The 14,714-nt window shown below is 43.1% G+C and overlaps 1 protein-coding gene across 23 annotated transcripts in view; it reads left to right on the top strand.

Annotated features, from left to right (window-relative positions):
• The window catches only part of celf2 (cugbp, Elav-like family member 2), a 237,799-nt gene that overhangs the window by 211,541 nt on the left and 11,544 nt on the right, over positions 1-14,714 (top strand). For 7 of the 23 annotated variants that reach the window (XM_039791623.1, XM_039791619.1, XM_039791624.1 and 4 more), the window contains 2 exons: positions 4,989-5,123; positions 9,722-9,850. The exons of 2 other annotated variants lie outside the window; for them this stretch is intronic. In XM_039791623.1, the coding sequence (XP_039647557.1) occupies positions 4,989-5,123; positions 9,722-9,850 (264 nt within the window). The remainder of the gene's footprint in view (positions 1-4,988; positions 5,124-9,721; positions 9,851-14,714) is intronic. 14 more of the 23 variants (XM_039791631.1, XM_039791635.1, XM_039791637.1 and 11 more) reach the window with 6 other exon arrangements.

Below are 14,714 nucleotides of genomic sequence, written 5' to 3'. Positions count from 1 at the left end.
TCTTGTATCCTCCGGTTTCTTTTCTGTCGTGTTCCCTTGAGTTACAATGCCTCGCAGTTTCCCTGTGGCTGATTTAAATTGTGTGCTCACTCTGTTGCCGTTGAGCTCAAACGCACATTTCCTCACAAACACACACTCGCACGGATAAATCGGCTCAGGGATTTGGAAGCGAGGGCGAGTAACGGCGTCTGAATCTGGAGATCTGGTGGTCCTCCATCTGTGCACAGAGAGAGAGAGAGAGAGAGAGAGAGAGAGAGAGAGAGCATTAGTGATTGGCAGGATATGTGACACAGCTGAATGACATCTGGTCCCAGTCCTTAACACGAGGAGCTGCAGAGCTGAGAGGCTTCAATTACACCAATGTGCATTCAATTAGACGCAGCCAACGCCGGCCTGGTGCAGCCCAGCGCTGCCATACAGGCTGCATGGAGCGCCCGCGCACACACACACACACACACACACACACACACACACACACACACACACACACACCCACACACGCATGCGTCCTTGCACACATATGTGCTCACAGTCGCTCACACACTCACTTACCATCTGCACAGGCCCGGATACTCCCGACTCTGATGCGGGCAGTAGATTGTTTTTGTCTCTCTTTCTTTGCCTTCTCTCTCCGTACGTACGGCTTCATCTCGACTTTGTTCCCCTCTAACCCGGTTATTTTCATATCACGCCTGCTCCTTTTTCTCCTCTCCTCATGACTGTGTTGAAAATGATACGTTCAATGAGGGAGGTAACCTTTGACGAATGAAAGTAAGAATTGCGGCGGAGTTGCTTTGAGAAAAACCGGGAGAAAGAGTTAGCGAGGAGAAAGAGAGAGAGATAGAAAGATAGAGAACCGCTGTGGAGTCGCCTGTCATCTGGCAAAGACCGGAAAGAAAGGGAGGTTAGGAAAAGATAGAAGGACAGGGAAAGAAATGGAAAAGAAGAGGGAAATGCCAAGTAAGAAAATGGGAATTGGAAGAGAGGACAGGAAAATGAAATGAAAGGCTAAAAGAGGAGGAAAGGGGGATGAGTAAAAGGCCACGAAAGAAATGAGGACAGAGAAAGCAGGAAAGAAAATAGAAACAAAAGAGGAGGGAAAGGCAGTTAAGATATGGAAAATTGGAAAGGAGGAAAACATGCAGGGAGGCAAAGAAAAATAAATGGAAAAAGAGGAGGAAGTACAGAGGGATTAGGCACAGAAAAAGATGACTATGGAGGAAAGAAAGAAAAAGGCTGTGAAGGAAATGAAAATGGGAAAGGAAAGGAAACAAAATGGGGAGGAAATAAGTGATAGGAAGCCGGAAATGAAAGGCAGGAAAGGGAAGGAAAAAGACGTGTAGGAAAGAGGAAAAGGAAGAAGATGTAAAGGGTCCACAAGGAAAGGAAAGGGAATGGAAAAGAGAAGGGGAAAGAAGAGGAAAAAGGGAAGTGAAAGGACAAAATAAGAGAGGAAAAAAGGCAAGAAGAGAAGAGCAGAGCAAATGGAAGATAGAGACAGGTAAGGAAAAAAGGAAATGGGATAAAGGAAGGCAGGGAATTGGGAATAGGAAGGGCAAACAGGATTGGGAAAAGAGAGGAAAGGAAAAAGACCACAATGGAGATGAAAGGAAAAAAGGGGAAATAGAACAAACAAGGAAAGAAACGGGAAAAAGAGCTGAAGCACAAGGCAGGAAGGAGCAGATAAAGGGAAGAAATTAAGGAATGGGACGAGGGAAATAGGAATGCAAGGAGAGTGCAGCCAAGGTGAGAGAAGTAAATACAATGACTATTTGTTAGCATTGTAAACATACTGAAGTGGTATTACCTTGAAAACGTTTGTGTGCGAGTAGATCTGAGCCTCTGTGGTCAAAGCCACCGAGGAGGAAAGGCCAGGGAAATAAAAACGTCTTTTAAATCATAATAGAGCCGCGAAGGAGGGCCCTACCAAACAGCCTTCGTCTCTCTCTCTCTCTGCGGGGTCGAGAAGGAGTCTGCGTGAGCCAGCTGCTGCTTACTCATGTGGCGCACTTCAAAGAATAAAAGATAAAACGCGGTCCGAATTAGTGCGAGATTCGAGCGCTTGTTCACAGAAACCCAAACGGCTGTTTTATTCCCACCTTTTCCGTAAAAAAACAAAAAACAAAACAGAAATCCATTTTAACCGTTGATGTATAACAGAAAATTGGAGAAAATCTCTTTGAAAAAACAAGATTGGTTTTGGCTTCGTAAGTAAGCACAGATGAGTCACAATTGTACACACTCATTACAGTGAACACACACACACACACACACACACACACACACACACACTGCCTGCTGCAGCTGCTCATCACGACAACCTCTGGAAGTTTTTTTCAGTATATATTTAATTAACCAATCAGAACTGTGAATCCCAGTGATGAATTCAGCCATCTGTTGTCATTGGCTGCGTTCAGTCGGGTTGTCTGGGTGAAGGATATCTCCGTTTGGATGTTCCAACCTCAAAAACCATTCAACACGGTGTCAAACAAGATGGATCTTCTTCATGGTGTCTTGTTTGTGTGTGTCTATTTGTGTGTGTGTGTGTGTGTGTGCGTGCGTGCGCGTGTTCCCATGGTACTGTATATACACTCAGACTGTATATACGACACATACACCTCACATTGACAGTGTCCACCCTTTAACTCCTAACTCTAACGGAGCTCATGAGTCCAAGGAAGCGCCTCTGTGGTAAGATCAACTCTGGTGACTGATTCTGTGTTTTTGCTTCATGAGGGTTTTTTTTTTGCCTCGTAATGTTCGCACTCACACACTTGCACAAACACGCATATTCCACGGAGTAAGGTGAAAGGGTTAGTTGTACTCACGGAAGGCAATTTATAGCCTTTGCTTCACCATCATTTGGATGTTGGCCTGTAGTCGTTAATTATGCCCAAGTACAGGCCTGTGTGCTAATGACAGCGTGCAAATTAACAATTCAGCCTCAACTACACTGTGGCTGCTGAATAGGACGCAGTTTAATTCTTATTTTTAAAGCTAAAAGCTGAAAGCCACTGTGGCGAGAGCCTGGCTGTTATCTACAGGAGGCTGATGTCTGCGTATTACAGACATATATATATATATATATATATACTGTGTATACAGTACAGGCCAAAAGTTTGGACACACCTTCTCATTCAATGCGTTTCCTTTTTTATTTTCATGACTATTTACATTGTAGATTCTCACTGAAGGCATCAAAACTTAGAATGAACACATATGGAATTATGTACTTAACAAAAAAGTGTGAAATAACTGAAAACATGTTTTATATTTTAGATTCTTCAAAGTAGCCACCCTTTGCTTTTTTGGATAACTCTGCAAACCCTTGGTGTTCTCTCTATGAGCTTCATGAGGTAGTCACCTGAAATGGTTTTCACTTCACAGGTGTGCTTTGTCAGGGTTAATTAGTGGAATTTTTTCCCTTATTAATAAAAAAGCAAAGGGTGGCTACTTTGAAGAATCTAAAATATAAAACATGTTTTCAGTTATTTCACACTTTTTTGTTAAGTACATAATTCCACGTGTTCATTCATAGTTTTGATGCCTTTAGTGAGAATCTATAATGTAAATAGTCATGAAAATAAAAGGAAACGCATTTGAATGAGAAGGTGTGTCCAAACTTTTGGCCTGTACTGTATGTATATATATCATTAATTGAAGTGTAAAGTACATCTTTGTTATATTATAGTTCAGAGTAAGGTCTACTGTTCAAAATGAGAGAGAAAAGTTTATTGTTAAACGGCTAAATGTCCTGCCTCAGAAAATAACTTGATTGAAATTCCTATTACAACGTCAGAATAAAAAGCAATAGAGTAATGAATGTAAAGTCTGTAAGAGTAATGCTAACACCAGTACCTAATAGAATGTCAATACAAGTAAGATGCATTTAGTAGTAGGTAAACTAAAATAGAAAAGTAATATTGCGCATTATATTTAGAAGTTATATTGCGCATGATGTTGAAAAGTAATAAAAAGTAATATTGTGCATTATATTGTAAAGTTATATTGCACATGATATTGAAAAGTAAAATTGCGTATTATATTTAAAAGTAATATTTCGCATTATATTGTAAACTTATATTGCACGTGGTATTGAAAAGTAATAAAAAGTAATATTGCACACGATGTTGAAAAGCTAACCAAATTGGAGTTGTGAAGTGTGTGAAAGGGAGACTGTTCATGCAAAAGGCAAGGCGTGTTCATTGATCTACAGAAATGAAAGAACTGTAAATTAGCCTGAAATGCTTATTTTCATCTGTTATCCCCAGACAGATGTTGAAAAGGCACCCTAAGCGCCCCCTTTCGTACTATAGATGTCAATATCAGCCTCAGAAGTCCCACATCAGTCAGGCTCTAATCATTGACCATTCAGGCTTTTATTTATACAAGCACAACTTAGCTGAGCAAAGAAGGAGCTCTAGTTGAATCCCAAGTAATATAATTGGCAACGATTATTGGATAACTAGACTATGAAGGTTAGTTACCTCCTGTATTTTCTTTTAGCCTTCTCCACTGATCTTTCCTTAGACAGAAAAATATAATTTGAACAAAATGAGTGAGATTATTTGTGCCTCCAGACAGAGCAGCTCTGCCTCACAGAAATGAACCAAACCTAAACACCACAACAGCTGCTTTCACTGATTCCGACACATCTGGGACTTATTAGCGGAATCAGCCGCTGCAGCTTGCCTTCACACACTACAGACTCTTCACAAAGATACGCTAAAGCTGTCTAAAAGTAAAGCAAAACCAACGACATATACACAAGTAGAGTATATCCATACACTCCTAACCCTAACCCCTAATCCTAACCCTAACCCTAACCCTTACCCTTACCCTAACCCTTACCCTCCGGACACCAGGCAGCTAACTCGTGCTCAGTACTGTCCTCTGGCACGCTGTACCGGTCCAGCCAGGCGACCCAGCCCACGCCTCAGCCTCGCTCCCCAGGTTTTGACACCACCCTCTCTGGCTCCTCTCTCCAGGTATGAGTGCTCTGCAGTTGCAGAACCTGGCCACTTTAGCAGCGGCGGCGGCGGCGGCCCAAAACTCCGCCAGTCCCAACACCGCTAACCCCCTGTCCACCAACGCCGCCTCCCTGGGAGCGTTGGCCAGCCCAGGTAACACCGCAGTCACTCAGGTTGGGGTGGGGGTGGGGTCCGACGCCGGGGGTTGGGGCCAACGCTTGCCTACGTCCTCCGCTCTCCACTGTTACCATTACCAGTGTTGTCGCCCAGCCCCTCCCCCCCCCCCCCATGACCCACCGCCATCACCGAAACCATCAACCAAAGTCATCGTTGCCACAAAACATGACCATCTCCATTGTTCAGATCTCCGTCGGTGTTTTCTGGCCCATTCCCATGGTGTGTGTATCCACCGTCTCCGCTTTTCTCAGACCTCCATCTTAACACGCCAACCATGATGATGCTGTGTTGTCGACGCTGCTGCCCTCCCTCCTGTCTTTGAACGCCTCACGCCCTCACCACCACCAACAACCCACACTCATCCCGTGTTCCACGCACTGTACAGTATATATGTGTGTGCGCGCGTGTGCATGTCTGTGTGTTCTGTGCTTAAATGTTTCCGTCCGGTTCAGATCTGTGCGTTTATGAGGCTTTAGGACAGTGTTGTTTCCCAGCGGTCGGGGTTTGTTTACACCTGTGTGTGCGCGTGTGTGTGTGTGTGTGTGTATGTGTGTGTGTGTGTGTGTGTGTGTGTGTGTGTGAGTGAGTGAGTGTGTCTGTGTTTTGTCTCTTGCTCGTGGCTTGGGGGTTACAAACTAGCAGGTTTGATGTCTGAACTCGGCTCAGGGTTAAATATCGCCATCTTCAGATTCTCTCCTTCCTCTTTTTTTTTTTTTTTTTCTTCCCACACTGCCTCGTTCTCTCCCTCCTCCTCCTCCTCCTCTCCTCTCCTCTCCTTGTGTTCCTTCTCGTTGCCCTCGTCTTTTTTCCGCTGCCCACCTTTTGACAAGCTCCCTGTTTCTGCTCCGTCATTCTCCCCTTTCATGTCGGCTAGGCCTCGCTCCAGCAGCCGTGTTTTATTTATTTTTTTTTTTTTTTACTGTCTCTTTTGGAGCACACTCCCAACAGAGCATGAATATGAAAAGCTACAGTACCTGCAGCCCCCTCAGCCCCCCCCCCTCTCTCTCTCTCCTTCTTCCTCCTTCACGTTACTGCTTGCGCCGCTTCCATCCCACTTCCTGCCTCCACCAAGCCGGTTCGCACTGAATGCCCGTTCCTGTCTCGTCTTCCTTTTCCCCTCTCTCTCTCTCTCTCTCTCTCTCTCTCTCTCTCTCTCTCTCTCTCTCTCTCTCTCTCTCTCTCCTTTTCTCCCAGCCTCTCTCTTTCTCTCTTTCTGACTCTTTTATGTCAGTCCAACCTTGAATAGTACACTCAGGTTGAACCACTCGGTGTGAATGAGTGGCGCTGTACTGCATGTGTCAATGAAACTGGAAACGTCAAACCACACAGTTGAATAAATATAGACAGTTCTGCATGGAGACAGGCCAGAATATATATATATATATATATTTTTCTTTTTTTTCTTTTCTGACGACATAATGCTCCCCTTTATCGCACCGTTTCTTCCTGTATTCAGCGGCAATCCTGCTTTGTTGGCATCGCTTTGATGAGATCAAGGGTGAATGAATAGGTTAAATCTTCTCCTGTCTGTGTGGCCGGGTTGGCTCAGTTGGTAGAGCAGGCGCACATACGCGTAGAGGTTTATGCCTCGACGCAGAGGTCCAGGGTTCAAGTCCGACCTGTGACCATTTCCTGCATGTCTTCCCCCTCTCTCTCCCCTTTCTCACCTAGCTGCCCTGTCAATTAAAGGTGCACTTTGAGTTCCTGCATGACGTCACTTCTGTTGACGTTCCAAGTAAATGCCAAACAAAACCGAGCAAGCTCGCCCCTCCCGCCATGTTTCCATAACTGTCATGACTAACTGACTAACTCTCACTAACCCCCAACCCCTCCCCCAACCATCTTATCGGTGATTGGCTTGAACGTGGTTTGTTGTGTTTTGGTGCACAGCCTGTGCCCCCTAGTGTTTGTTTGACGTTTACGACCCCTGTGTTGTCTCCCGAGACCGGGCTTTTTCACGGTGTATTCAGGGGGCAGGCAGCTACTGGATCAAGGAGAGATGCCTACGATTTGAGACAAAAATGAAATTGCGCCGAAACCATGCAGGAACTCATAGTGCACCTTTTAAAGGCAGAAAAGCCCCCCCAAAAAAACTTCTCCTGTCAGAAAACAGAACCAGGTTGTGAGCTTTGTGCACCATACTTCCCGCCATCTCACCCACCACCTCCACCGACGTAGTAGTTCATGGATGGCACACGTTTCACATCGGGGTGTGTGTGTGTGTGTTGTGTGTGTGTGTGGTGTGTGTGTGTGTGTGTGTGTGTGTGTGTGTGTGTGTGTGTGTGTGTGTGTGTGTGTGTGTGTGTGTGTGTGTTTGTGTGTGTGTGTGTGTGTGTGTGTGTGTTTGTGTCCACTGTGCTGAATTCTGTGTGTGTTTTTTGGTGTCAGTGACAACGCGACCAACTGATTTTAAGACCAGCTGTGCTCGAGGATAAGTCACTTCAGTATACCGCAAATAAGAGAGAATTTCAAAAGTTTCACAAAGTTTTAGAAACATTTCCGAAAGACTGTTTGTAAGCGTAAAGCTTCTCCTCTGATTGTGCTCTTGCCTTTCTGTACATATGTCTGCTTTTGTTTTTTTTTCACTTTGAATGCAGCAATCCTCCAGTTATACCTGCTTTTGTGAATATCTATCTTTTTTTTTATCTATACCTTTTAAGTTTTCACGTTTTTTTTTGTTTTTTTTTATGTGTAGGGTCAAGGTGCTGCAACTTGTTAGATTAATTAAAGGTGCTACTTGTAATAGTGCCATTCAAATCTGCAGAGACACATTATTGTAGATCAATAACAGAATGAGATCACTGTGGAGACAAAAGGCTTTAGCTCTGCTTGCACTGGAAGAATCCTTCCTGCAAACCGCTCTGAAGAAATCTGACCAGAATTAAATTGCAACCTTGGCATGTTTTCCAGCTTGGAAAACATGCCAAGGTTGCAATTTAGTTCTGCATTGTTATATTTTAATAATGGAAAATGTAACTTTTTTTAATTTGCACCTGGATTTGGATCCACATAAAAAACAAAACATATAGTATAGTCAGTTATGGTTATTATACAATTTTATTATTTCAAGCCAAAATGTGATCATTCTTGCCCATAACACCCACATTTGACAATTGTCCTGAAAAAAGGACAAAATGTAACAATTAAATTACGTGCTAAAAAGTTACAATGTTTTGACACATTTCCTGTCCAATACATACTAATTGTTGCCATTTTAATGCAAAAACATACAACATTTGACAGTTCCTGCACCACACATACCATGTGCATGCCCAAAACTACGAAATAGACACCTTTCATTCAATTATATGCAAATCTGTCAATCTTACTGTCCAATAAATATAACCTGTGAATTATCATGCCAAAAATACAAATTGTGACTAATTGTGTGTCAAATTGAAGTATGCCAATATGACTTTTGACAATTTTTCTTCCAAAAAATGGCCATTTTCATGCCAAAAATACAGAATTTAGTTCCTGCCCACAAACATACCATTTTTGGTCCATAAAAGTAAAGAATTACACCTTAAATGCATTTTAATAATGGAAATGTAGGTCTTTAATCTGCACCTGGATTCGGATCAGTATCAAAATGCACACAGTAATGAGTCAATCAATGAGTGCTATAGTGTAATTTGAAAGAGAAATGCTGAAAAGAAGCGATTTCTAAAATAAACGGTGGAAATCAGTTACTACATTGATTAATCTTCAACCTAGAAATCCAAGAAACAAAGAACTTTGCATCCACATCTCGCTGAGTTAGGAGTACTTTAGTCTATATCCTTGACGTTCCACTTCCAGGAATGCTCCGGTGCCGCGGGAAATTCCGCCGGATGCATGTATGTCCGTTACCTTCCGCTTTCTTTGTGTTGTAATTTTAAATTTGGTGGATTTCTGAGGACTATGGTTAACTGTTCCTCAGATCTCTGCAGGTTAAATCCAGAAAGATGTCCTTCCTACGGGATTTGGCAAAAGTTTACACGTCACATACTCCGTTGCTCTGATTGGTTGTAGGCCTATCCAATTGAGTGCAGGGGCATTGTTTTTCCTGGTTCGGTTGAAACACGCCCCATAGTCACAGCCCAATGGAGCAGTATCAGACTCATATTCGGACTAGAATCTGAGTATGACGACGTCAGGCTACCAATTGGCATTAAAATGGTTTCCATTTTTTTTCTTTTTTATCCAACAGACAAACAAGCAGAGCAGTGAAAACATAACCTCCTTTGTTGGAGGGGAAACGGAGCCAGCCAGTCTTCTCAGCAGTGGTTTCATTTGTTTGCAGTCACAGCATGAATGTTTCAAAGCGTTGTTAAATTATACACGTAGCACCTTCTGCATAAGCCCTGCAAAGAGTTTTTAATATGCATTTAATAAGAAAGCTTCACCTGTGCTCGAGGGAACCTTGTCGAAGCTTGTATAAGACGTCTGCTCCTTTGTCTCCTACTCTCCCTCTTCGCCTCCGTCCTTGTCCCTCTCTTTTCACTCTCTCCATCTTGTTCTTCACCTCTGCTACCCTTTCCTCTCCTCCCTTTCCTCCCTTTTCCCACCCTCTCCTTCCACTCTTCCCGCAGCGGCGGGCACAACAGCCAGCTCCAACGCCAGCGCCATGAACTCTCTGACCTCTCTGGGCACCCTGCAGGGCCTGGCAGGCGCAACCGTGGGCCTGAACAACATTAATGCACTAGCAGGTAGCGTCAACAGTGAGTATTCACCCTGCCATCAGCCACTCCACCTTCACCCACACCTCCGCTACGACCAGGGTGCGATTTGTGAAAAAGGCCGAGGGGGATGTTTTTTTTGATCATGCACAACAAAACATGCAAGAATTAAATCCCCCTTTCAATAGGGATGGATATAATGCACCTCGGCCAGCCATGCCAAAACACTTGTTTATGAACTACGATATTCAGTGGAAAATAATCACTTATCAACTTAGTGAGTGGAGTTCACTTTGCGCGCGATAACAAAATACTTTGAGCCAGGAAATGCTCGTTTGTTCCTCTGGAGTGTTTTAATCCAAAACACAACTTTTTTTACCGAACTGAACTAGTCGTTTTGGTGCCTTAACTTAACTGTCAGCGCCGCATGATGCTCACTTTTTTCAGGCTAAACCCCACTACCATCCATGGCCCCTGAAGGGACCGTCATCTGGCGGTGCCTGTAGCCCGGCTCGCAGTCACCTATTGGCGGCTAGACAACTGCCGCTGGTAGCCGGCGTCCCGGGGCTCTGTAGCAACTAAATACAACCAGCAACTACTGCTCGGATTTTATCGTTCTATGGCGCTGTAGACTGTTCATGTTACAGCGGTTTAAAATACTACTACTGGTTTAAAATACTGTTACTACTATTATCTTTTATTATCTTTATTCCAGTATCTTTATTGTGACTATTATTGCCACTGTTCATCACACCCCCAACTGGCACCGTCAGACACCGCCTACCAAGAGCCTGGGTCTGTCAGAGGTTTCTCCCTAAAAGGGAGTTTTTCCTCGCCACTAAATGCTTGCTCTTGGGGGAATTACTGGACTTGTTGGGTCTTTGTAAATTATAGTGTGGTCTAGACCTACTCTGTAAAGTGTCTTGAGATAACTCTTTTTATGATTTGATACTATAAATAAAATTTAATTGAAATTGAATTATACTGTATATATACTAGATATGGTCTATTACTGAAGTAGCATTGATCACATTGAGGGGGGAGATAGGTTTTGTAAAAAAAATAATTGATCAAAAATAATTCAGCAGAGTCAGGGATATATAGATCAGAAAAGGGCAAATCCCCCGCTCCCCAGCCCCCACAACCCTGGCAAATCGCACCCTGGCTACGACCATCCACACCCATCGGCGACATCGCTACCACAACCTGTGAGCCGATGCAGAGAGACGCAGCCACCCGACGCGCCATTAAGAGTTCGATAGATGTCGGTTTTTGAATAAAATAATTCAAATTGACAATTTCAGTGGGGCGACTTCCCCACTTTTCTGTCCATCTGTACCATCTGATAAAAATGCCTAAACAGCCCCCGAAAAATAATGAGAAATAAGAAAAATGGACAGTTTCGCATAAATGATCTTGAATTTTGACAAATTAAAAGAAAGGAAAAAAGATTTGTCACTAAAACATGACATTGAAAACACTTTTTAACAGATCCAGCAGAGCTTTTTTTGTGCCAAACAGAAAAAAACTTGACAATATATTTATTATTATTAAACAGGCTGTGTATATTCACAAAAAAAAAACATACAGTTGTCCAACTCTGATGTCCGTGGCGGTACGGGATGGATCACAGTCTACGTGAAAATGATAGTTAAGCTAAAGCTTGTAGGGTGGAAATTGATCATGTATTCATTTTTTGTAGATTTAAAGTCAATCATTCACTTCATTTTAGATGTTAAAGTCTATATATTACAAACAAAGATTGAGGGAGAGAAAAAACAAAAGATCACAGACAAAAAGAAAATATATATATATATTCAGAATGTTTATGTTTGACGACAAACGTACAAACTACAAGCCAAACTACGCTGAGTTTGGTTCTTCCTGTCGTCTCTCTGCGTCTCGGACTCACCCGACAGTAAATTGTCCTCGCGCTCTCATCGCCGGCTAAAATCATTGACTCATCTGGCAGCCGATATTTCATCCATTCCACCGTTCATTCCTCCATCTCTTCATCCGCTTCCTGGTTGTGTCCTGGGTTCCGCTTGCTGTAAGAGTGCTGCTGTCAGAGCGGGCGCGCTGCTGTCGCCTCACGTGTCTCCGTTCGTGGTTCGTGTTGTCGTCGTGTCACATCCTGTTTGTTGTGTCCCTGTTGCCTTTTCTGCAGGGGTGGAATGTAACTGAGTACATTACCTCTAGTACTGTACTTAAATAGCCTACACATGTTGAGGTACTTGTACTTTGCTTGAGTCTTTTCTTTTCACGCCACTTTCTACTTCTACTAAGTATTGTACTTTTTACTCCACTACATTCATCTGACAGCTGTAATTACCAGTTACTTTACAAATTAAGATTTTTGCACACAAAACTAGTACTGCTGAAATTATGAGATGATAAAAAAATGAAGGATTTTCACACTTTTGACCCTTTTTTTGGCGCCTTTGACCCTTTTTTATGCTTATAACAGTCTTTTTGACGCCTTTGACCCTTTTTTGATGCTTTTAACACTTTTTGACACCTTTGACCCTTTTTTTGGCGCCTTTGACCCTTTTTTTGATGCTTTTAACACTCTTTTCGACGCCTTTGACCCTTTTTTGAAGCTTTTAACACTTTTTGATGCCTTTGACCCTTTTTTGGGGGCCTTTGACCCTTTGTTTGACGCCTTTGACCCTTTTTTATGCTTTCAACACTCTTTTTGATGCCTTTGACCTTTTTTGGCGTCTTTGATCCTTTTTTTTAAGCTTTTAACACTTTTTGACACCTTTGACCCTTTTTTTATGCTTTTAACACTCTTTTTGATGCCTTTGACCCTTTTTTTGGTGCCTTTGATCCTTTTTTTGAGGCTTTTAACACTTTTTGACGCCTTTGACCATTTTTTCTGGCGCCTTTGACCCTTCTTTTGACACCTTTGACCCTTTTTGTTGATGCCTTTGACCCTATTTTTGACGCTTTGACCCTTTTTTGACGCTTTGACCCTTTTTTTTGATGCTCTTGACCCTTTCTTTCTTGACCTTTTTTGCGGGTTATCACTCTCTTTTTGACTCCTTTGACCTTGTTTTTGACGCATTTAATGCTTTTTTCAATTCCCGTTTCTAAAATGTGAGTTTTCTGCATTGAGTACTTTTACTTTTAATCCTTTAAGTACATTTTCCTGATGAAATGTACATACTTTTACTTAAGTAACGTTTTCAATGCAGGACTTTAACTTGTAGCAGAGTATTCTTTACAGTGTGGTATAAGTACTTTTACTTTAAGTAAAGGATGTGAATATTTCCTCCACCACTGCCTCCATCACAATCTAGATTTGAGCTAACTCGGATCATATCTCATTACTGTTTGGCGTCCTTCGCTGCTTGCAGGTGCTATGGAGACTTCACCGCCGCTGCTTCAGTAGCGACTGGCATTTGTGCTCGCCCACTAGAGTTTCAACACGGCTGCTAGAAATATTCTCCTCCGAACTTCTCTTCCATATTATAGTTCCTGTTTGGGGCCATGATAGCAGTGTTTTTGAACCATTCATTTTACCTCTGCTTACTATCTTTCCATCACAGCTCGTAACTAGATGTACACACACTTTGGTACTTCCAAAAAAAGCACCAAACACGTCTATTTCCATGCCAAATTTGATCATTTTCATGCACAAAGTACAAAATGAATACCATAAAAAGTTCATCATCATCACACCAAAATAAAAAAATAAATTACAGTTTTCCTGCCAACAACTTTATTCCTGTCAGGAAGCTATATGACAAGACAGTACAATACTTTTAATAATAATAAACGCTTATGATAAAAGGCATTTGCAAGGCAGCTTGTACAGCGTCAAGTGCGTTCGTATTCAAAGTCTCAATAAGTCCGTTGTCCGGATTGACTTGACAGTCTGCTTCGATCCAGAGCCAGAGAGACGTTTCTATCCACATGTGAGTCGTATGGACTACACAGGCTGCGGCGTCTGCCGAGCCGTGCGCTGTGTGTCCTGCCTTTGACCTGCGGGGGACTGGGCTGGGATCTTAATCAGAACTGTTATTACAGCAGAGATCCTGTACCGCCGGCCTCTTCTACCACATTATTCTCCTCTGACCTTTAGCGGTCCTCGGCTGGAGTAGCTGTATCCGCTGTGTAAATCATATACGCGTCAACTCCAGCACACGCAGGTACAGAAACACAGGACACACACACACACACACACACACACACACACACACATGCTCGTCCCTTCAAACAGAATGGGTCGCTTTTGTTTTGCATCCCATTTTGTCCCGGCTAACCCTTCTCTCCGCATTGTGCCCCTTTCCTCATCTATCCACCCCCCACACACACACACACACACACCCTCCACCACCAACTGCCCTCATTTAAACACATCTAGGCCCTTAATTAAATTGCAAAGGTCACCGGTGCAATTATTCCTGAATAAATGAGTGACCTATAATCTGGGGCTCCGCGGTGATAATTTATTTCACTGTGTCTGACGGTGAGGCGACAGGACACCGAGCCAATGTCAGACCCCCTCTGACAAGTTGCCCTCCGTCGTGATATTAAGCCGTTACAAGCAGCTAATGAGTGTTACTGCTGCGTTCTTTCACTTTTTTCAAACCAGACTACCCACCGCCTACCCCCAGCCTGTCCACCACCCCCCCCTGTCCACCCTTCCCTCGGCGCTCCACGTGCCTGTCTTCAAACCCCTAAAGTGAGACATCGCAGTCTGGAAAAGCACATCACACCTCGCTGTCGATGTTTCACCGAGCTGCTCTGAATGCGTGGCGGGATAATTCTCGACGGCAACCTGGAAGGATTATGTGAAACTTCTGTATTCGGAGCATTATGTGATTTCACATATCACACACCAATGCAGATTATGTGGAATTTAAATTTCCATGACACTAATAAATCCTTCCTCTTTATC

This window comes from Perca fluviatilis, chromosome 23, assembly GCF_010015445.1.
Source record: "Perca fluviatilis chromosome 23, GENO_Pfluv_1.0, whole genome shotgun sequence".
In the NCBI taxonomy this organism is placed as follows: domain Eukaryota; kingdom Metazoa; phylum Chordata; class Actinopteri; order Perciformes; family Percidae; genus Perca; species Perca fluviatilis.
Note: the sequence above shows the minus strand (reverse complement) of the source record. Positions and strands in the feature narration are given on the sequence as shown.